General features: G+C 35.7%; 3 protein-coding genes across 3 annotated transcripts in view; 1 reads left to right on the top strand and 2 right to left on the bottom strand.

The window, feature by feature from the left end:
• The window catches only part of LOC113513068 (uncharacterized), a 230,629-nt gene that overhangs the window by 11,268 nt on the left and 194,404 nt on the right, over positions 1–24,957 (top strand). The window lies entirely within an intron of this gene.
• On the bottom strand, positions 16,077–17,205 carry LOC128200548 (uncharacterized). Its single transcript, XM_052894335.1, has one exon. It carries the CDS (start codon positions 17,191–17,193, stop codon positions 16,327–16,329), a length of 867 nt encoding a protein of 288 aa, XP_052750295.1. The 5' UTR covers positions 17,194–17,205; the 3' UTR covers positions 16,077–16,326.
• Positions 17,334–21,699, bottom strand: LOC128200539 (uncharacterized). The gene is made up of 3 exons (XM_052894299.1): positions 20,236–21,699; positions 17,805–20,034; positions 17,334–17,425 (listed from the first exon to the last, which is right to left on the bottom strand). Exons 1-3 carry the CDS (start codon positions 21,697–21,699, stop codon positions 17,334–17,336), a joined length of 3,786 nt encoding a protein of 1,261 aa, XP_052750259.1.

Genomic DNA, 24,957 nt, shown 5'->3' with positions numbered 1-24,957 from the left:
GGAATACTGTTCTCACCTGTGGGCAGGAGCGCCACAGTACCAACTCCTTCCGTTAGACCGCATTCAAAGTCGGGCAGCTCGAATTGTTGACGATCGGCGTCTTACTGTCCGGCTCGACCCACTGGAACTGCGTAGAGATGTTGCATTTTTGTGCATTTTCTACCGAATTTATCATAATTGTTCGGATTGATACCTGCTGCAGATTTTCAACAACCCGCCATAAACTAAAATTTCATCCCAACCATCTGGACAAGTGGCGGTCCTCCACCGTGCGTTTTTCAAGGCACTTTCTCCCACGCACAACCACTCTTTGGAATCAACTTCCAGCAGCAGTATTTCCGAACCGATACGACAACATAACCTTCAAGAAAAGAGCATATTCCTTTTTAAAAGGCCGGCAGCACACCTGCAATGCCGTAGGTGTTGTGGGTGATCATGGGCGGCGGTAGTCACTTACCATCAGGTGAGCCGCATGCTCGTTTGCCCCCTGTGTTGTAAAAAAAAAAAAAATAAATCTTAAAAGAAGCGGGTTGATAATAAAAATGCTTAATATTGTAGTTCTCTTTTATCACGTCTTCATCGGTAGGAAAACAAAGACTAATAAAGACAGAATTGTAAAAACATAAGACAATATAAAATCAATATAAAAATATACAAGGCAGAATATGAAAGCCAGTTATATAAAAGGCGTATTATGATGGCCAGTAATACGCTACAAATCTAAACAACTATGTAAAATATGTAAAAACTTCATATTTACAATATTAGTACGATTATATGGCGGTATTTTTAAATGTTCATGCACGTTAACGATATCGTCGCGGAAATTATATCGTTACAATAATAACGTGCAATATCGTGCCGTGCCACGTTAAATTATAAAAGCGCCCACCGTCCCTCGTCGGACAGTTTGAGTTATGAACTCAACAACTTTGTGTATTAGAAACAAGATTGTGTGTAATTGGAATAAATTCCTCCAGGAAGAAACTTACGCTGAGCAGCAAGCTAACGAGAGACAAAACTTCACAGATTCAGTGTTGAATGTTTAAAAGCGTAAGAGCTCGTACATTATTAAAACAAACCCGCAAAGTTTAATACCGAACGGCCCACCGGCTTAATATAAAACGTTCCTGAAAAGAAAGTAAGAAATTGTGAAACGAGGCAATAACAATTTTATAAGAACAAATAAATGCATCTGCTATGTTGCGGCACATAAAGAACCTTCATAAAATGAAACTGCTCTTAGGGTTAAATTTTTATTTTAAACATAGCAAGGGATTTTGATGGCCCTCCCATGTCGTGGAGGCGCGTTAGCTTTAGATTTAGAGCTGGTGAGCAATAATAACAGTCGAAATGGTAATTCAAAGCGCCCTTTCAGAAACGGAGGTATGTATCATGTCTCTGATTTACTAGTGACATTTTCATAAATTACCGCCCGCCATATTAATATTGCGTGAGTAAATTTTAAATTAAGTCCTACAGAACGTTTGATGTTTAATTAAAATCTACATAATGTTTCGATGAAATGTTAGCAAGATGTTATTCGTGGCGTATGGAGCAGGTGTCTTGTTATAAGTTTATTGTATTATTAATGGGACAGAACAGCTTGTGAATCTTCATTCTGTCTTCGCGCCTAGTTCTTTACAGGGTAGGCACAGGTAATCGAGACTCTTAAAATATATCTTTATTATTTTTACCCGTGATTTCGTCGATCGATCAATAAAAAGTAGCATATATCCTTCTTGTTTTTTTCTTTTCCTTATTTCAATATAACTTGTGTAATAAATTTCACAACTACTAATTAAACAGTTAAGGTGCAGAGAAGTAATAAATAAACAAATTAATAAAAAACAAAATAAGTAGACTATTTTGCGATTGACGCAGTGATTTTATCTTGGCGATGAAAACCTTTACCAGCCTTTACTAATAAATTACAGGGTACAGAGGCATAACACCTTAGTCATCAGGAATGGCAACGTATGGAGATGCTTTGAGCATGACAGTGTACTCATATTCTGTGATAGCCATGGTGCTGTTCATCTCTATAGGCGAAAGTTACTACTTTTCATCAACCGGGCCGTCAGCTTGTTTGCCATTGTAAGTATCGTAAAAATGCTATACAATAGAAATGAACAATGATACAAAAACACAAAACTACATACATTTATTCATATAAACCAGAACTTTTGTGTTGTATGTTTGAAAGGCTCAGGCCCAACAGTAAATGGTACTATCCAGTTTTCTCTTCAATCATTCAAAAGGGATTACGTAGCAGGGAGCCAAAGTGGCTCATGTCACCTTTATGGCCAAATCCTACTTTCGATATCATTGTTCGATATTTAATTTTATTGGGACTTTAAAAAGGTGTTGGTAAAATGGTAAAATTGCCAGTAACTTTTGAGTTAACGTTGCGTGATTTATACGCTAATTCTGAACTAATTTGGATAATACAATTGTTGCTACCATTAGGGTATATTAACCAACTTCAAAAAATACAACCAACCTTTTTGAAATCGCTTGGAAACGAGGTTCTCAATACGGTTGTTTTTGTTTTTGATGTTTGTTTTCCTTATAATTTCGCAGTTGAAAACCGATTTGGAAAATTCTTTTTTTTTTATTTAAAAAAGAATATACTCACAGATTGGTCCCATATAAATTTTATGAAAATCCGTTCAATAGTTTAGTTTTCAATCAAAATACTTAACTAGTTTTGCCACAAATGAAGTCTTTTTTGTGGAACACAATCTTTTTTTTTTCAAGAGATTAAAGCATGAGGTTCTTCAAAAAAGGAGTAAAGAGATTTCTTAAAGGCCAGCAACGTAATGCCCCTGGTACGGCGATCGCTTACCATCTAATGGGCCGTATGCTTGCTTGTCAGCTCAGTGGTATAAAAAAAAAAATACAATTTTACTATATTAATCTTATTAAAATTAAGCCAATTACAGGTATTCATAAACGTTAATGTGAATTTATTACGAAGAAACAAATCAGCAATAGAAAAATTACACTCGGTGTCAAGCAATAGTGTTGAAGATAACTCTGCAGGTAATGAGGTTTTGTTCCCGTGTTGATCATAATAAGTATATTTAGGTATCTATATATTTATATAGATGATATTTTTTATTATGCCAGGAAACAAGTGCACAAAGTTATTGTACCCCGTTTTTAATTTTTGTAAACATTTGATATTTTATATGTCATCGTGTTTGGTTATTAGTTCTTTTTTACCCGCGCCTTCGTCTGCGTGACTCCATGGTGTGATATGGCGTGAATTTACAGAGTACAGAGGAATAACACCTGAGTCCTCAGGAATGGCAACGCGTGGGGGGTATCATGGGCGAAACAGTATACACTGTTATGTCCATGGTACTGCTCATGTCTATAGGCGATGGTTACCATTTTTCATCAGGTAGACCGTCAGCTTGTTTGCCATTCTAAGTTGTATAAAAAACAAATGAGCAAGATATATTGATTGAGAGGGGATAAAAAGAACATTTTATCCTTCTCCGTCACAAATGCTACGTGTAAGAAGAAGAAGGAATTGTTAGCCCCTGGAAATCCATGTGTATTCATCACGATGGGCTATCTGACCTACTTTTTAATTCTCACCTATCATCCCTCTCTGGTGCCCCGCCAGTTTATATCGTTAGCGCAGGCTGGGATATTATTCCATTATCATCAAATAAAAAAATGCTACGTGTGTGCCAAATTTCGCGGTCATTGGTTGAGCCGTTAAGGCGCCAAAAAGTGACAAACAAATAAATTTTCACCCTCGAACATTCTATTGATTCCTTTCAGCTTCTCAAAGGTTGGCTATAAGAGATCCCCTATGGAATAAATCCGCCATTGTGTGTTAAATCTTTTTCATATGTCCAATGTACAATAAAGATTTACAACAACAACAAACGAACTCGTTTTCCCATGTATATACATATTATACATATGAATGTATAATATATTAGTAGGAATTGTGACAGTTGTTAGTTTTTCTTACTTCCTTATTAGTAAGGAACACACAGTGAAAGTGAGTTTGTTTATTTGTCATCCCTTGGCGCATTAACAATCACTATGAAATTTGGTGTGCCGGTATTCTACGAGATGAAGAAGGACATACGATACTTTTTTTCTCGGTCAGTAAACATATCAACAGTCAATGGAGACGAAATCGTGAGTAAAAGCTATTCCCAAAAGATATGTTTACAACTATAGCTACTCGAAAACATAACTCCTCTTTTCTTCGTCAGTTGGCTAAAAAAGGTACGTTCGCATAAAATTGTGAACTTGATTAAAATACGAACTCAGCCCTCCATAAAGAGTAAAATAAAGTTACATCTAATTACAAGTATCTTATACGTCCCTAAACTGTCATTCTGTTTTGATAATCCTCCCGGTGAACGTGCCAGCCACTCTTGGCTGAGATGGCTGAGAACGGCTTTACGCTCGATACATATTAATTCAAAATTAAGGTGCATTACTTCGGGGAATAGATAATATAATTCCGGCCCTGAATATGTTTTTAAATCGGTTCTACTGATTAAACTATACTCCTACGTATTTAATTCAGTATTAAGAGTGATGGGCAGCAGCGTCCCTCTAAAAACATTTCTAAAAGCCTAACTGCGGTTGCCAATCCGTCTGCCAAGCGTGGCTACAACTGGCAAAACTCCCCTTATGGGAAAGGCTTAAGTCCAGCAGTGGGCAGTTAATGGCTAAAATAATAATAATTTAATTAAGTATAAGCTTAATCAATATATATTTATAATTAATTACAAGGGCGAGTAGCAACCCCATAAGGGCAAACGCAATATAAGGTGATAAGTAGATGGAGTGACGACCTTAAATGCTTTACAAGGAGTCAGCGGAAGTAGGTAGTTTAGGGCAGTCTATGGGTGAGTTCTGTGGTCAACAATGGACAGATTATGATATATGATGATGATGATGATGATGATGATGATGATGATTACACTTCCATTATCTTTACTTTTTACGGGTATAAATGTAAAAGTGGAGTATAAAAGTGAAATTGTTTGTCACTTATCATCGTTAAGCTCAACCAATTTTTATAAAATTTTGTATGTATAATAAATATAATATTAATCAATCTAAATTAGATATTTCGGTGTTATTGATACACAGGTGAATCGTATTTAAATTCTGAATAATATATAAGCTATTTTCATCACAATTCAAAGGCAAAGCAGCGAGTTACAACTAGTAAACTAACGAGCTTAGATATATTCAAAAATCGACTTAGTTCATTGACCTCGACTCTTCTAAAAGCATAAAAGAAATATTCGATAAACAAACTGTATTTCACGATAAGAAACCGCATTAATTCAGATAAGTTACCGAGAGTGTAACGCGGTGTCGAACCTCATGACTTATACATTAAATAAATCAACAGATCATCGTGCCTTACACGAGCCTGTGTACTTACATAAAAGTTGGGCCTTCCATTAAAAACTTGTGGGTGTAAGAATAAATAGGCTGGGTAGAAGTGACACTCATCTACTTCCCTTTGTGAGTGCGTCAATGCCGCCAAAGTCTACCCTTCTCTTTAGACCTCGCATAAGTTAGCAGGGTTGTCACAAAACTCAATATTCGCTTTTAGCAAATAATGAAAATCTTGATGGTGGTGGTGGTAGTAATCTAAAATTTAACACACCGCTTTACTTACCAATGGTCACAGGTTCGATCCCTGCCCAATACAAATATTTGTATTCATGAGTGTATATCTATGTGTACGGGTTTATGTGTTTTTTTTTTATTTTATTTATATGTATGTACTTGTGTTAATAAATTTGAAAAACGTTTGGACTTTATAATTGTAATATAACGAAGAGACTAAATACAGTTTAACATTTGCATACTTCTGCAGGGTTCTGCATGTTATGTACCTACTTGTATATGTAACTTCTTATCGTACCATGTAGCAAGCGAATAAATATGATTTGATTTGAATAAAAAAGTAATTTAAGTTTAGTAAGTGATAGTTTAAAACCAGATGTCCATATATATATAATAAGTCGAGTTTTAGTTTTTTTTTTTTATACAACTTAGAATAGCGAACAAGCTGGCGGCCCACCTGATGGAAAGTGGTAACCGTCGCCTATGGACATGAGCAGTACCATGGACAAAACAGTTTATTATTATTATTAAATTTTACGGTACAATTCACGTGTCATACGTGCAAGTGAGTGAGTGACATACACACTTTCACTGTGGTGTCTGTTATTCGCAAGCCCTGACTTAACAGGACGCGAGTTGGACGCGAACTGTAAGCGCGCCAACGTAATTATTATTGAATTCACAGGAGTGTCGGTTCTACCTAGATATTTATTTTTATGCTGCGAGTATGCCGCTCCACATCTGTCCTAGGGGATAATTCATTGACCCTCTTAGCCGTCCACCTGCTACTCACAGGTTGTCACTGAACGCACTTTTAAGGAGAAACACTACAGAATTAAGGGGTGTCGGTATTGAAAACATGCGTAAATCTAGTTAAAATATTTTCCTATACTGTAGATATCCTGCTACTATTATGAAAGCGGTTATTTGTATGTATGGATGAATGTTTGTTTGTTACACTACAAGAAACAACAAAAACTACTAAATAGATTTGAATGAATTTTAGTATAACGAATAGGTTATATCCTAATATATAGATATAAATATATAAATTTAAGTATGAATGTATATCAATAATTACTAGTACCGAATTCGAGTTTCTGTCGCTTCTCAAAGGTTGACTGGGATACAATGCATTTAACATTAAGACCGCTGAACACATACATATACTAATGAATGAATAAATAAATAAATATATTTTATATACTAATCAAGTGGGAAAAAGTATAGGATACAGTTAGTACTACTCATTAAAGGGAGACTTTGTACAAAAGTCGTTTGCATCCATCAGGTGAGACGTCAGCTTGTTTGCCATTCTAAGTTGCATAAAAAAAATTTAGACTAAAGTGATTCCTTGCAATGACTGTTTATATAAATATTAAGTAGGTTCTTTTTTTTTTTAAAAATTATTACAACCTTTAAAATATGATAATATTTGTAGTGTATTTTTTCATGATGTCGATGACAGAAAGGAATAACCACTTGTTATTTTCAAGAAACTTAGACTAATTAAGTTAAGCACAGACTTTATAACAAGGTGAAGCTTAAATTTATTATGCATACGTTTTTCCTCCGGCAAGTGCTCGTAGTCATAATTATTTTCCAAGCTATAAAGCATTGTGGCTATAATAAAGAAAAATGTCCATGGTTATATTTTAAAGGTTAAAATGCTTCATTAACTTATTCACGTAAAATTGGATTAATTTCTAAGTGTGGTAACTACTGGCAAAACCTAAGAGGGAGAACCTATGTTCAGTAGTGGACAGTTAACTGATCGTATCATCATCGTCATCAGTTTATTACATTTCTTGTTATTTTTATTCAAAGCAAAGCTTACCAATTGTGGAGTACAGGCTACATAAATTATTTATAACTTTTATTTTATTATTTACCAAATTGACACGCATCTCTATTGTTTCCCTTTGGCTTTCCTTAACGGTCCTAGTCTTCTAAGTTCCTTTCGTCAATATGCATATATTTATAATTTCCATTCCTAGTTTCCTTTGTCGCTCACGCCAATATTAATAATTATTTTTAACAAAAAAATCGCGTACTTAACGTATCTATAATAAGATTTTATTCCACGAAAACAAGATAAATAAATTATATATTAAATTAATAATTATATTATTTATTATTTCGCTATATAGTAGAAAAAAAAATATCAAAGTCGATCCAGAATTGAAGAAGTTAAATTAGAACATTACACACACAAAAAATGCAGGTAAATTAAGAAACGAAGCGATGAACATATTACTCGTACAGTTGTACAAACAGTATAAATGTGAAAGTGAGTATGTTTGTTTGTTACCTCATGGCACGTTAACGGTTAATCGTCACGAAATTTGCAAATACTTTGGATGGTGAAGGACATAAGCTACTTTTTATCTCGGCCAATTAATACATCCTTGTCACGCAGAAACTTGAATAGAGGATTATTAAATAGACGAATTTACTTGAATTCCTTCTCCACTTTCAAATTAGCAGTAAGGACGTTTAGAAGCCCGCCAATATGGCTAGTACACCCCTTCCTATTTTTTGATAAACGAGACGCCTGATCGAATCCCTGTCCGAGGAGGGCACCTATTTCCTTGATAATATCTCGTCACGGGACAAATTTTTATGTTATGCAGGCTTTAGTGGATACGAGTACAATAACCCTTAGTTCAATCGATGGTACTTGAAGGATGGAAATGGCTAAATGTAATCAATGTAATTCCCATTCAGAACTAGATCAAAGCACTAGGAAAAAACAAAAAAAAAAAACTATTAACTTTCTAAATTTGTACTTTTTTCGTTAATTTTGAATCGATTTTGATGTTTTATTTAATAGTTTTGATCATATCTTAAAATGATGAAATCTTTTATATATATATATATATTCTTTATTGCACTTAAATCATATATTCGACGATTAGTTTAACAACTTGTTAGCAAGGGAGGACTTATCTCTGAAAGAGATCTCTTCCAGCCAACCCAGTGTAGTTAGAGAGAAAATGATTTAATTTGGGTAATCCAGTGCAGAAAAGGTACCAGTGAAAATAATGTAAATACATCAAACACTATTGTAAATAAATAAATGAATAAATAAATAAGTAAATAAGTAAATAGATAAATACATATACATATCTATAAGTGCATAGAATTATCATGCACATTTTATTATCCTATAAGAATTTATTTACATATGATATAGGTACAGTTTTTAATTTAAATATAATAAAGATTACTATGTTAAAAAGATTTTGGGTTAGTGAGACCAAAAAGCCCAAAGAGATGGGAACTAACGCGATCATTTAGGTAAACTATGATAATTTACCAATTAATTAACAATATAACAATTTAATTACCTTAACTTTACTACTAGGTTGCAACCACAACAATCTTATAAGACATAAAATATGCAGCGTGAAACATTAAAAATTGAATAATTTTTATACGTTTTAATATTTTTATATTTGCTTCTTCTTAAAACGTATCTTCGGCGAGATTCTAAATCGAATACCACATTTTTATCATAACATCTCAAAGAATGTTATAAACATATAGCGTATCGATAGTTTTGTCATGCTGCAATCTTTCCCCCTCATAAAACATCCAAAGTTTAAATATGAAAAGAGACAAGAAAATCGCGGTGCTTTTTCAGGACAGCCATAAATATTGTTAGATAAATATGTATCATTGTCCGTTGTCACGCTCGTACGGGTTCGATATAAAGACGTTGTATTTGCGGGGGTGAAAATTCAAATAGTTTCCCAAGTCGAGAATAAAGGGCGTGCAACTCGGCATTCTATCTTCAAAGAAATGTGCCTTTGGCTTTTATGTTACGTGATTTGATGGAGTTTTTTTTCTATTAAAGGGTTTCGTGATTGACCTCATTTTCTGATGGGAAGTGATGATGAGGTCGAAGATGGAGTTCGCAGCCTTTAAACAGTATATTCGCTTTATCTTTGAAGAAAACCTGTTTATAATGCTTTCGAAAATATGTAGAAAGATAATTTTACTCTTTATACGCATACGGGGGAAGACAACACCAGGTCTTGTGCTAATAGACGAAATATATCAACGATATGAGGATTCATCTGAGACGGTACAGGTTTATTCCTTTTTTGTCATAAAGAACAAACAAGCATACATCATCATCATCATCCGGGTCTTCTTGCCCGCCTTAATAGTGTAGGCGGGTGAGGTAGGGGTCTCGGGGTAAACCCCTTTACCCCGGCTGCATCTCCGGAGGCAACTACCTCCGGGTCACTGGGTTTTGAGCCGGCATACACTGGTGGTCTGTGTATGCCGGCGTGGTGTCTTCTTTGTTGTGGCCTCTTCTTCTTTCTTGTATATTGTATATATTTTTTTTTTTATATTTATCTCTTTATTTTTTATATATATATATATATATTTTTTTTTTTTTTTTTAATAATATATAATATTTTTTAATATTGTAATTCTCCCCTCTCGCCCGTTCCCAGATATATGTAATAGATGTTAGTGATATATAATAAGTTGTGTTAGTAAGGGTCGACACAAGAAGTGTGTCGGCCCTCCCCCCGCTTGGACGCGGGGGATATAATTACACACTTGGAACGGGCGAGAGGAGGGAATGAGAAAGAAGAAGGGAAATGGGGAAAAAGGATAGGTAAGTCGTCATACTGGTAGACGAGGCAATCACGATCACTATTCGCCTGTGCACAGGAGGTCCCTAGGCGTGGGACGGCCGTCCGGTGGACGCGCATGCAGCGGCGCGAGGCCCCTTAAGTGTTGATGGTGTCCGTTGTCGGCACGGGCAAACATTTTGCTCGCCATGTCGACAACGAACCCCTCCACCGTTGGGACCCCTAAGCCGCGGGCGATAACGTCGTTACGGACGTATCTGCCCGCTCCCGTGCACAAGCGGAGAGCGATGTTTTGCTGGGCCTGCAGCCGGCGCCTAAGCGTCGGAGAGCACAGTGCATACCAAGCGGGTGCGGCATATGTTAACCGTGAACGGACGTAGCAGGTGAAACGCATGCTCTTTGGGGGCGGGGGGGGGGGGGGCGGGAAAGGGCCCTATTGCTATCAATCTATCAATATACCCTATCAGGTCGACCTCCACGAGATTTCCCTAGAAACTATCGTAACTAATTTATCGTTGAATTTGTCACAATGGGCTGACTGATTTGTCTTTTCATCCTTGCCAGTCATCCCTCACTAGTTGCCCCACCGCCCGCACTACCAGTATACACTACTGGTAGCGGGCGGGGTTGCCATTTCATTATCATCTATTAAAAAAACCGCATGCTCTCATCTCTTATCTGATGATAAGTGATCACTACCGCTCATACACACTCTCGATATCAAAGAAAGATGTGTTGCAGGTCTTTTAGATAGGAATATGCACTTTTCTTGAAGGTTTTAATGTCGTATGTATTTGGAAATACTGATGCATGAAGTTTCTGGATGCTCTTCGAATGTATTCTGTGAGTCAAAGGAACTTGATGGAAATTACAATTTAAGCACTGGAAAGCGCCAATTGGGGAAGTACTCCTGATAAAAGCAAATGTTCATGAAAATTTCTCTCATTTCTAAATATAGCTGCAACAAATTTTTTAACATATACTGGACTATACACTGGGGTCAAGTTATACTTTTAAATTTATGCTTGACCTACCTATTTTCCGTGGAGTCACGTTTTTAATTTAACCAATTTCATTAAATACGGAACAATACGTATCCGTTATGCAAGTCACATCGTATGTGTTTTGCGTCCATACGAGTACATTAGCAGGAAATGGCGCTCAGCATGAAATCTGAAAATACTTTTTCCACGTAATGACTTTTTGTAATTTAACATTCAACATTTTTAATACCATCCCATGTTAGAAACTAGCACGCCGACTTAATACGGGTGTACTAATGAAAAAAATTAAACTAACTTTTTTATATAGATATTTTATTACCAATACAAAGATAACAAAAAAAATTATGCAGAAGTGATGTACAATTTATATATTATTTGTAATTTATTTGTATTTATGTACATACGTAAATGGGAAAAAGAATTTGTTGGTTGTTACCTCTCTAACGGTTTAGCTGATGTTCATAAAATTCATTCATTCATGAACTTCTGTATACGAGTTAGTATTTGACTTAAAGAATAATATAGGCTACTTTTTTCTATTTTGGTTAATTAATATATTTTATACGAATTCATTCCGAACTAATGGAACGGGCGAATTATAAAATAAATTATTAACTAGATAATTTTTATAATTTCTTTTCTTGTGCTTATTTCATTCCCATTTTATATTTTGTCAGCTTTCGTAATTTTGTGGCGGCAAAAATTTCTTTCCTGGGTTACCGGGTTGGGTAATATCTTTTCCATTAAAAGTTTTTTCATAGTAGTCCACCAGGAAGTAAGAATTTTGTTAGTCATGTTCCTCATCTCTCCACATTATTCTTCTGCGAGTATTTCTGATATGGAAGTAAATTCGAAACTATCTCGAATAAGTTCCTTTTTAATTAACAGAATATGAAAAATAAGGACAAATTGGGATCCTTGATGTGAAAAATGTATGTACGGGAAATAAATCTGTAAGCGGATACAAGTTTATCTATCCTTTCAAAATAAGGGAACACAGCCGTGCGTCCGTACCGCGCGGATGTCGGATGACGAATGTCCACATCTTCGCCTCGGGACGGGATATATAATGCGTAAAATTACTGTCTTCAACTATCACCATATATTTTACGTATACGCTTTCGTGTAAAATATATAAAAGTGTTTCGTTTAAATCGTTGTGTTTAGTACGAGACGTAAAATGGAATAACATTTTGAACAAATCTTTTTCAGTTAGCGAGCAATTTCGTGAATGAAATCTCTTAGGAACTAGCCGTTTTATATTGCGTTCGTGCTCGTTGCATATGGACGGGAGGGCGGTCACGTTCAGCTACTCGAGTTTAATTAAGCAGTGTTTAAAGTCCTGTAGCTGAGTTCCAATGAAATCCCGTTTCTCGAAGTGCCTTGCTCCTTTGGCGCCCAACATGGGGCCACAGTATTAATTGTTGCTTACATGCAACAAAGTACAGTTATATTTCCTTACTAAATAAGCTGTTGTTGCACTACATTGAGTTTTATGTCCCGGAGCGTAAGACGTAAATTGCCATAATGTTACAAAGTATGAAAATTGTCGAAATATTTTGATAGTGTACTGTGTTAGAGTACTTTATGTTATAATTTCACGCGATGTTTAATTAAGTCTGTATCATTATTATTTTGTAAACTATAATGTTTTTAAAACTTAACATAGATATATTGGATGTATATTCTACGTGTTGTAGCCAGTGGCGTTGTAAATTTTTCTTTAGACTTTATTTTAAAAATTCAAATATTGGAGATAAAGTTGGCTTGTACATTATGTGATGAGGGTGGAAGATATCCGTTAGATCAAGATTGAATATTTTATATTCACTTCGGCAGCATCAATGTATCATGTGTAATGTTCAAATTATGGAAATCTAGAAACTTAACAGGAACGTCTAATGTACGCACATAACATTTATAATTTTAATATTTTATACAGTATAAAAAAAAGAGGGAAAGGTTAAATAAACGTTTTTAAATGTACCTATGGCAAAGATTGGCGTGGGATTGGGATAACTGGCGAGATAAAGAAAAGGCCTTAGTATTTTTAATATGCATAAAAGTTTTGATAAAATAAATTATAATAGGTAAATAACATCCTTTACTGGGAATAGGTCTCTACATTTATGATTGTTGATTTACAATGGATAAACTCAAAAACTACTCAATCGGTGTTTAAAAATTTTTTCATCTATAGAAAGAAGATCAGTAAGTAACATAAGTTGGCCTGGATTGCTAATCACTAGTGTACTATAAATGCGGAACTTTGTAGGGGTGAATTAATGATTGTTATTTTACGCAATTAGTACGAACGGATTTGTATGAAATTTGATACACAAGTTACATTATCGTAACTTAGAACACCGGGCACTTTATATACAGATTCAAGTGGATGATGCCGCGAGATATAGCTAGTATGGCATAGTTATATTAGTCTATTACTATTGCGTTGGCTACGTAGCATAGTTTTGTTTAGTTTTACAACTCTTGTACCCGATACTCTCCATCGCCTCTTAAGCCATCATAATGAAACGGACTTGTGACATTATTTTTCATCTCTTAGTCTCAGTCATCATATAGAAAATATGTCATATAATAATTGATAGCAACCTTTTTAAACCTTTACTAAAACGTTGCGTGGAAATAATTACTTTCAGTGTTAGGCCACACATTGTTTTTAAATGTGATATTTTTCCTGTTTTTTTTTTTTTGGTTTTGCTAAGTTTACTTATCTTAAAAGATCAATAAAAAGTATCTAACCGATTATTTAAATTAGTTCGTAAAAGAAATCATCGTGTCTCATAAAATTATACGTACTGTGTTAAAGTACTAATTAAAGATTCGTCTAAGACGAAAGAAATTACCCTAAATTAATGGTGGAGCCAGTCTTTGAAACATTTTATTTAATAAGGCTTTGTGCAGCCCTTCGTACATAATTGTAAATTAATTGCGATCTCAGGAAAAAGGGACCCTCTAATAGCTAATTAGACAAACGATAAATTATATTTTGAATAGATACCGAAGTGAGAATCATATCTTAATTATTTTAACATAGTTCATGGATAACCCATGTTGTTTGCATTTTGTTCTCTTAATCTTTATAATAACATTGTCATCTCTTTCTTGACTTAAATTGTATAGCCCTTTAGATTCAAACTAGGTAAAACCTGTTTCAGTATTGAGTTCATCTTTACTAACGTCATAGTCTAAAGAATCCCTTTTTTTGCTTCCTAATCTGTGCTGATATTATGCGTCAGTCATTTCAGTTCGAGTAAAAAACGTCAACATTTTATACCACTTTTAGTGAATTTATATCACAATATATCATATATTACAGTATAGATCGCGTAAATATATTTATGATCCTTTACGACATTTATTACTTGCAACACTAAAAATACTACATTTGATTTTCTATAAAAAAGGAAAAATTTACTGTTGTTAGGACGTTTTTATTCCATTCAGAAGTATATAATAACGTGGCGGATAGTATTATTATTATTATTAGTAGATTGTAGATACAAGACCCATATTAACAAATTTTATTGTGTTGATGTTTCTAGACGGTTTCATAAATTCGTTTTCCATGTATCGTCAAAATAAGGGCTATGCCAACTCTTAAATTACATAGTGATTACTTGCACAGCGGTGTTTACAGTCAACTAATGCAGTAACAAAATTAATTAAGTTCAGTTTACTACAAAGTTTGTGCTGTTTATCATACCTACACCTCGGGGAACTAGAGGCTTGATAACCTATTCCTTGCACGGAGCGATCTTAATAGACAAACAAGAAAAAGGATGAAATATTGGATTTCTCACGGAGAGAGGTTTCAATCGTGGCTTCATTTAATTAAACGGTGCCTCCTGGGGTTGCCGTTTCCGGTCCTTTACACGGGGAATTTTTATTTTGCGCTGCAAATAAGTTTTCCTAGCTAAGATGACGTTTTCAATAGGTTTGATGCATTTGAAAAATTTTAGTGCTATATTACCATTATTATTTATTATTTGGGGTCGGTGTTATAAGTTTTTCTTATCCATTCTGTTTGTATGTTTTCTACACGCAGTCATTTACGCATTAACTGCTACCATATCATATTTCAGTTTATCCATGTCAAAGTATTAGAAGTTTTGTCATCAAATGTATGTATGTATTTCTTTATTTGCAGAGACAGAATTGATACACAACAGTATCACGTACTGAATTTGACGAGTGTGATCACTCTGTTTTGATAAAAGTACTAAAACGTAACTTACCTACTTAATAATTATATTAGGAATGACCTATTATGATTATTAGAATAATAAGAATGAATAAACTGCGATTACAAAGATTTCGGCTACAAAAACTGCATCCCTATATACTTTCACTATAAAAACGTTCAATCAGTTGTGACAAACATTGTCAAAACTGACAGCTGTCAACTGTCACCCGCACTATTCTACAATACCGTAGAAAGAGATCGCAGGTACTATCGTTAGTCTGTGTACAATACTTACTATAAGTAGCTATTTTAATATAAGTAGTTTTAACAAAAATAATGTCAAAATATTTGCGTTGGTGATAAAATCTGCATAGTACCGTATGTACGTTCGTACATTTATATGTATGTACATAACGGTCGTGGTCCAAACTGCAAGAATGCACGAATTCGTAGCTTTCATATAACATGACACACAGTCTATGTACATACGACCCGGGTTGCGGATTTTAACCTAAAATTATGACTTTCCTTATGCATTCATTCTTATACTAGAGTTTTACATTGCTGCAACTGAATTTATATTACTTTACTGCTGTTTGCGCTTGAAGGTGAGAAGCTCTTGGTTGAAATGAAATGCTTGTCCGTGCCTCAAGTTTTATAATAAATTAAAATAAATACAAAAGTGCGTGTAGTTCTATCCGTTAACAAAATTTGAATGTTTGACCTTCTAGCGGTTAAACGGTCTATATCTATGGTTCTAATATTGCAAGTGCGAAAAATTTAACTTTTATTAAAACAACTATAATGTCTAATCTTGAACATGCCCCCGGCCTTGAAAGCTTCAGCTTTCAATTTTAAAACTTCAAAACTAGAATTAGTCATCAAGTAAGGGACATATCTTGCTGTAAGCGCGTCTCACGACACCTGACGATGTGCGAATATCGGCTACTCTAGTGATGCCGTCTTTGCCAGGGAAGATCTTCACTATTCGACCGAGATGCCATTTTAGCGGCGGTAGGTTGTCGTCCTTAATAACTACTAGCATATCAGGCTGCAGTTCAAGTGTGTTCTTCCTTCCTTTAGTCCTTATTTGAAGTTCTGACACGTATTCCTTCGCCCAACGGGACCAAAATTGCTGTCGAATCTGCTCAACTCGTTGATAACGTGTCAGTCGATGAACAGGCGTCTCAGTGAAGTCATCACTAGCAGGCGCAGTAAGTGGACGTCCCACCAGAAAATGGCCTGGACTAAGAGGCGACAAATCTTGTGGATCTGAGGACATAGGGCTTAAAGGACGGGAGTTCAGGACCGCTTCAATTTGTGTCAACACTGTACTGAACTCCTCGTAGGTTAAGTGCGCGTTTCCTACTATACGACGTAAAATATTCTTACAGGACCGAATTCCAGCTTCCCATAATCCGCCAAAATGAGGCGCATAAGGCGGTATGAATGTGAATTGAATATTCTGAGCCGTGGCATATTCTATAATCTGTGACGAACAATTAGCTAAAAAATGTTTAAAGTCATTCATCAATCCAACAAAATTTCTACCATTATCAGAAAAAATCTCACATGGGTTGCCACGCCTAGATATAAATCTCTTTAACGCTAATAAATATGCATCTGTTGATAAGTCACTGACGAGTTCTAAATGTACAGCGCGCGTTACAAAACAAATAAATAAGCACACATAGCATTTTGTCGTCCTAGCACCTTTACCCTTACGATTAAGTATGAGCATTGGTCCGGCGTAGTCCACCCCAGAACGCATAAAAGGAAAGCCCGAAGTTAAACGTTCCTTTGGTAAATCTCCCATAAGGGGAGTAGGGGTCATACCTCTCAAGCGTTTACAAATAATGCAATCATAAACAACCTTCCTTGCTAAGTTTCTACCGCCAATTGGCCACCACGTTTCACGTAAGTTATAAAGAAGCGCCTGTGGAGCTGCGTGCAACAACTGCTTGTGTTCGTGTCTGAATAGTAGTAGGGAGAAAATATGTTTAGATGAAATTAAAATCGGATGTTTTTTATCAAAATTAAAGTCGGGAGAATTTACAATCCGACCACCAACACGAATTAGTTTATTTTTATCAATAAATAAATTTAATTTAGACAAATTATGCTTATTAACTAGAGTACTATTATTTGTGAGTAACCTATACTCATCTGGAAACGATTCTAGTTGAGACAGTCGAGCCAAAGTTATATCAGATTCCCTCAATTCATCGACAGTGAGAGTACCTGACCGTTGAGTATTTTTATTGCGCGTATTATGAATAAAACGTTGTATATACGCGACAGTTCGTCTCATGCGACTATATTGAGAAAATCTAACAAATGGAAATAATGTACGTTCGCAGTCTTGATCAGTAGCGTAGGAATGCGTCACACTGGATTTCAGCTCAGGCAATAGTTGCTGAGAGTCAAATGAATTTAACGGTACATTATTGCAACTGAAGTTAGTGTGACGAAGAAAAAATGGGCCTTCCCACCATAAAGTAGAAGATGAAAGGTCCTCCATCTGAACACCACGCGAGACCAGATCAGCTGGGTTTTCCTTCCCACTGACATGACGCCATGGAAGTTCCTTCACCAACTCATGTATTTCTGCCGTTCTATTTTGTACAAAAGTTTTTTGTAAATTAGGCGACATGTGTAACCATCCTAGTACTATGGTCGAGTCAGTCCAGAACATGATGTTATCAAAATGACGACGAAGTGATTTAATTACTTTATCATAAAGTCGAGCCCCAAGTAAAGCTCCGCATAATTCTAGTCGCGGGATACTGACAGGTTTTAAAGGTGCAACCTTACCCTTTGAACATAACAATTTTACCGATACAAGTCCGTTATTAGTTACTGTTCGAACGTAGATGCAAGCGCCGTATGCAGTCTGCGATGCATCGGTAAAGATGTGTAGCTCTGTACATATCGCTTCGTTAGCTGTAACATGACGGGGTATGCGGATGGTATTAAGCATTGATAAGCCCTTTACAAATACGGTCCATGCGCGCAACACGTCTCGCGGTACCTCATCATCCCATCCTAGTTGTAATAACCATAGTTTTTGCAATAAAACTTTGGCTATTATAATGGTCGGACTTAATAATCCCAATGGATCAAATATTTGAGAAACGTGCGATAAAATGGTTCGTTTACTAATCTTGTACGTATCAACTTTAACTTGAGTATTAAAATAAAACTCGTCTGATGCATAGTACCATCCAAGACCTAATGTCTTGCACTGAACATTTTCTCCTAATGTTAATTCCTGTGATGCGTTATTATTTGGAATTTGATGAACCAACAATTCATCACATTTAAAATTAAATATCCATTTTCTTAAGTGAAATCCACCAGAACTTAAGACATCAGTGACCTTCTTACAGAGTACAAGCAACTCCTCCTTGTCATCTGAACCTGTAATCATATCATCTACATAAAAATCATTTAAAATTATTTGTTGGACGGCTGAGTCCTTACATTCGAGTGCCAGCTGCTTTAGACACCTAACACTAAGAAACGGTGCGGAGGCTGTCCCATACGTTACCGTGTTCAGTCGGTAAATACCTAACGGTTCAGATGGATTGTCACGCCACACAATCAACTGGAGATCGCGTTGTAATTCGTTTAAGAGACACTGCCTGTACATCTTTTCGACGTCTGCACAAGCAGTGTATCTATGTTGTCTGAAACGAAGCAGGATGTCAACTAAATCACGCTGCAAAGGAGGTCCGACTTGTTGAATGTCATTTAAAGACACTCCACTACTTGTGGCGGCACTTGCATCGAACACCACGCGAAGTTTTGTTGTGCTGCTGTGCTCACGATACACGCCGTGATGAGGTAAGAAATAGTGTGGGGTTCCATATGAAGTTACTCGCGTCATATGACCTAATTCGATGTATTCGTGTATAAATTCAATATATAATTTTTTATAGTTAGAATTACGTTCTAATCGCCTCTCTAGTGCCAAAAAACGACGTTCAGCTTGTGACAAAGATTCACCCAAAACAGATGGCGACTGTTTCAGTGGCAAGCTGACGCAAAACCTTCCGTCACTATTGCGCGTGGTAGTACGAATGAAAGCTTCCTCACAAGAGCGTTCTTCGTCAGTCTGTATGTCACTAGTTTTAGGCACCTCTTCTAACTCCCAAAACCGTCGTAACTGAGTGTCAATGGATTGAGTGAAGTTACATTGGACAGACGTATTGATATTGTGCGTGTTAAACTCAATAGGCCCTGAAATAATCCAACCTAACCTTGTATTTTGTAAAAAGGGTCCATTGGGTAATCTCATTTTACCTTCGCATAATAAGTCCCAAAATAAGTCTGCGCCTATTAAAATATCAATATTTTGAGATTCATAATATTGTGGATCAGCCAGCTGTATATAGTCAGGTATCATAAAAGACTGCGCGCGTTGACTATACATCGCAGTAGGTAGCGTAGATGTAATGTGCGGCAACACAAAACATTTAATGCGTGCGGAGTAATTGTCAATGCGTGATTTGATCTCGATATCACATATCTGTGATGACGTTGTTACTGTGTTGCCGACACCTCGAATTTCGCAAGTGGACTGTATTAAATTTATATTAATTAAATCGCATAGTGGTTTAGAAATAAAACAATGTTGACTACCACAGTCGAGAAGCGCGCGTGCTAAGTGAAACTTATTGTACCTATCGGCTATCTCGACTATAGCTGTAGACAATAAAACGGGTCGCATAGTAGATTGTTTGTGAATTAAATTAAAATTATCTATGTGTGTACTGTTTACTCGAGACGAATGAATTTGCGCGGGGATGGACTGCGCGGGCGGTGCGACGGTCGCGGGGGTCATTTGACTAGAACCCGGGGTTTCGTTGTCGGCTAGATGCATTGATACGACCGCTACTCGATCAGTCACGTTATTATGAATAAGCGTGTTGTGTTTTTTAAAACACAGTCTGCAAGGTCCAAATTTGCACATACTAACTGAATGCCCTGGACGTAAACAGTTCTCACATAATTTATTTGCGGTTATAAATTGCAGTTTAGCGTCTAAGTTAGTGTCCAAAAATGTTTGACATGAATAAAGTGGATGATCGGCGTTACACATTAAACACGATTTTTTAGTAGACGTGATTCGACCTTGCTGTGACTTATTGGTGGAAACATTGCAGTGCACTTTATGTTGTGATTTTTTATGTGACGGATAATATGACGATTGTTGTGAAGTCGCGTTTTGAGTTTTAACGTCACTGTTAACCCTGTGTGAAACTAGCAATGTTTCCAACATGTCAGCCCTGTCTCTGAGGAACATAAGTAAATCATCTACCTTCAGTGAAGAATTATCATTAATATATTTTCGTGTGGTGCATTTAAATTGTTCCCATTCACGTTCGGTGGTTTCATCTAACTTAGACGTTATAATAAATATGATTAAAGTATCCCAGTACTCAGTAGGCTCACCTAATATTTTTAATGCGCGTAAATTTCTTAGAATAATGTCTGTTAGTTTTCTGAGTGCATGTGGTGATTCCTTAGAAAGTTTTTGAATAGTAAATAAGGCCTTAACGTGGTTATGCACCAACAGACTGCTATTGTTGTATCTGTTGAGAAGTAGTTCCCATGCTACCACATAGTTACTAGCAGAGAATTCTAAGGAATCGATAACTAACTCCGCGCTTCCCTTTAGTGACGATTTTAGGTAGTGGAATTTCTGAATATCGCTAATTTCATCGGAATTGTGTACTAGAGATAGAAAAATGTCTCTGTATTCGATCCAATGCTCATACGTTCCATCATATACAGGTAGGGAGATGGTCGGAAGTTTTATAGACTGTGACGCCCTATTACTGCCCTTACTGGACGCGCTAGTGACCTCTACCGATTTGAGCAAACATTCAGCTTGAGCTAGTGCATGATAATAGCAATCTTCAAACAATTCTCGTTGCGTCAGCTGTGAATCTAAATCTGAATCTCGTACAATTTTTTCGATTTTTGTTTGAACATCGCTAAACTCTGCAAATAAGCTTGTAATACCTTGCATGCGTAATTTTACATCGGCACATTTTTGATTCGTTAATTGCTCGAGGGTAATATCACTAACGGCCTTAGAAAATTTAGTAAGCCTGCTTTTTAATATGCCACGCGTCTTGACTAGGTCCCTAAGCAATTCATTATCATTTTCATTATTAGCGATTAGCCTATTAGGGGATCTTTCACGATTAATTTTAACACTAGCCTCATTTATACTCATTTTGGCAAATTATGAAGGTACTTACGTTTGATTCTTGGTCTGTAAGATCAGCCTGTGCTAGCTGCGACACAAAGCTGCTTCTTATTGCTGAACACAAGAACTGTAACGTGACTAAAGGCACGGTGTGACACAATTGAAGCGAAGGAGATGGGGTTAGGGAGGATGGCAGACCGCTCCGGAATGCGCTTATGGACGATTGCTGTCTGCTGCTGCTCCTCCGACGCCTTAACCTCGATCCTTACTAGATGTCTTCTCACTTCTCGTAGTCCAAAACTTGTGCGATGAATTGGCATACGATGAGTCCAATGGTCGCTGACTCGTACTTTGCGTATTATTATTCGGCAACGAAGGTCCAAAACACGTATGTTTGCGCTTGAAGGTGAGAAGCTCTTGGTTGAAATGAAATGCTTGTCCGTGCCTCAAGTTTTATAATAAATTAAAATAAATACAAAAGTGCGTGTAGTTCTATCCGTTAACAAAATTTGAATGTTTGACCTTCTAGCGGTTAAACGGTCTATATCTATGGTTCTAATATTGCAAGTGCGAAAAATTTAACTTTTATTAAAACAACTATAATGTCTAATCTTGAACAACTGCATAACTATTTAACTTTACGTATAACCAATTAAGTATGTATGTGTGTAAGTATATAATTATGTTTATATATATACATACAATTAAATAGAATTGAATATGTATAAACTTACATTTGTCTAGTTCTTTTTTGTTTTAAATCGTCACAGTATTGTACACTGCTCTATCTGCTGACATTAATGCTTCTTTCCAATTTGGGTTTACTGGAAAAGAACTCTTGCAGAATTAAGCTAGCCTTTGTACATTTGCTTTCCACTCTCCTATTTCTTGTGAACAATAAATTATAAAAACTCTTCGACTCACGATTGTAACATCTACGATTGTAATTATTTAAAATTATCTTTTTTTTTCCTGGTATATAAATTATCTTTATATGCCATTTTGGAAATGATCTAATCTAATTATTTGGGTTTCTACTCACGCAACTTACAAATTTCACGGATATGAAGTCGTTGGCAAAAGCTAGTGTAAACTAATATTATAAAGTTTAAAAACATTTATTTTTCGGTTTGTAATAGATTAACTGAAAAATATTTAATTTAAAAAATACTTTCAACTATAGAAAGCTACATTATTAGTGAACAAAATGGGCTGTCTTTTATTAAAAAAAAAAAAAGTAAAAAGCTAGGTCAGTTTGCTAGTCACAAATAAAGTAATTCGGCTTCAGTTGAATCATATCAGGCAATCTTCTGTAGTCATAAAAACGGTCATATACCACCTGACCTGCATCGAACGATTGGAAGGTATTTAACAATGTATCACAAAGATACCAAACCCGTTGTACAATAATGGATTTTATTAATAGAAACGGAAGAGCTGTTTCTCATCAGCCACAAATTTTATTAAATTTTGCAACAAGCTCAACAACTTTATGTTAGTATTTACTATTTATTGTACATACTTACTGTAATGTAATTCTATACTTGTTACAGTTGTTGACTTAATTATTATGCAATACAAATTGAATGGTAATTTTAATATAGTATATACAAAATTCTATGTGATGCTGTTTGTTCATGCTAATCTCCGAAACTGCTCAACCAAATTTTAATGATTTTTTTGTTTGTTCCAATTTGAGAGGTAGGATATTTTTTATCTCGATAAGAAATCAATATAAGAAGATTTTGTTCTACAAAAAATACCGACTCCAGTCGTGGTAAATTAGTTATTTTAAAATTAATAATAATTACTGCTGGATATATGGTATAGCCTCTCCCTTAAGGGGAGATTTTGTGCCACTAGTTACAACGCTTGGCAGGTAGGCGGCCGCAGTTTGGCTTTTGGTTATGTTTTACGATGTTTTTAACATATATGTATACTAATATTGTATGTATATTTTAACATATATATTAACAATGTTAAAAATTAATTATCTCACTGAAGTAAAATGTACATGGGGAAGAAGTCATGGGTAAAGACTAGTAAATAAATAAGCTTCAGTATTATTTTGTTATTTACTTTAGTATTGTATTTTCGTTGCTGATAGCTACCAAAGCCGATTTGCCGACTGGACGCAGGTGTTCCCGTATTGTTTCTAGTCCGAAAACATTTAGGATGGCGGGCAGTCCCTTAAGAATACATTAGTTTATTTATTACATTTGACCTGAGCCTTTTTTTTATACAACAAGGATGGATAAAACATACGACTGGCCGTGTGTTATAAGTTCGTAATAGCTTGTAAATGTACTTACAATTTTTACAGTTTCCAGGGGGTACCGCGAGGAGGTCGACCTGGTTGGCTATATTGCTAGCAATGGGATTCTCAGTCTCCATTACTAACAATCCCTTCCCCACTCCCTCCCCATTACTGTATGTTACGTTATATTTTTTAACTTGGTTTTATTAAATATGTATGAATGAATGGATTCTTTATTGTGCATACTGTGCTAATTACAGGTTGATAGGTAGATAATAGGTTTTATTATTTACTAATACATTTACACCCATATCGTCATAGTCGTAGAATACTGACGGATCTGACGAATATTACATATAAAGATCCGTCAGTATTCTACGACTATGACGATATCTACTATTGTACTAGTAAAGTGTACCTAGAGAATAATACTCATGAGAATAACAATAATTATTCTAACATTAATTTGTATTATTCTTGTACATGTTGATTCTGTGTATACTACAACAATAACTGAAACTCAATCGGCAAAAGCAAATATTTGCTTTCTGGCGTTTACGTTGTTGTTCGTGGCATTGTTTGGTATTGTTGTAACATTATACAAGTGTTTAGGTATTTAATAACAAAATGTTCATAATAATTAGACGCTGTTGTGTGTTATTATTATTTTTTTATTTTTAAGTGACAGGGAATAATGCGGGAATCAAATTAAATCGAGCCTTGTCTACTTGTAACTGCCGCCGGTGTAACCATCATCGTGATCATCATTTCAGCCATTATTCGTCCACTGCTGGATATAGGCCTCCCCCATAGACTGCCATAAGAATCGGTTCTGAACCACTTGCATCCACTGGCTCCTTGCAATGCATTCGAGGTTGTCACTCCATCTAGTAAGGGGGGGGGGGTCGTCCTACACTTCATTTGCCCGTAAGTGGTCGCCTTTCTCCCCAATCGGTTGTCGGTTCTTCGAGCTATGTGATCAGCCCATCGGTTACTTTGGTTCTTTTGCGGATATCCTCATGTAACGA

This window comes from Galleria mellonella, unplaced genomic scaffold, assembly GCF_026898425.1.
Source record: "Galleria mellonella isolate WM207_F2 unplaced genomic scaffold, CSIRO_AGI_GalMel_v1 utg21, whole genome shotgun sequence".
In the NCBI taxonomy this organism is placed as follows: Eukaryota; Metazoa; Arthropoda; class Insecta; order Lepidoptera; family Pyralidae; genus Galleria; species Galleria mellonella.
Note: the sequence above shows the minus strand (reverse complement) of the source record. Positions and strands in the feature narration are given on the sequence as shown.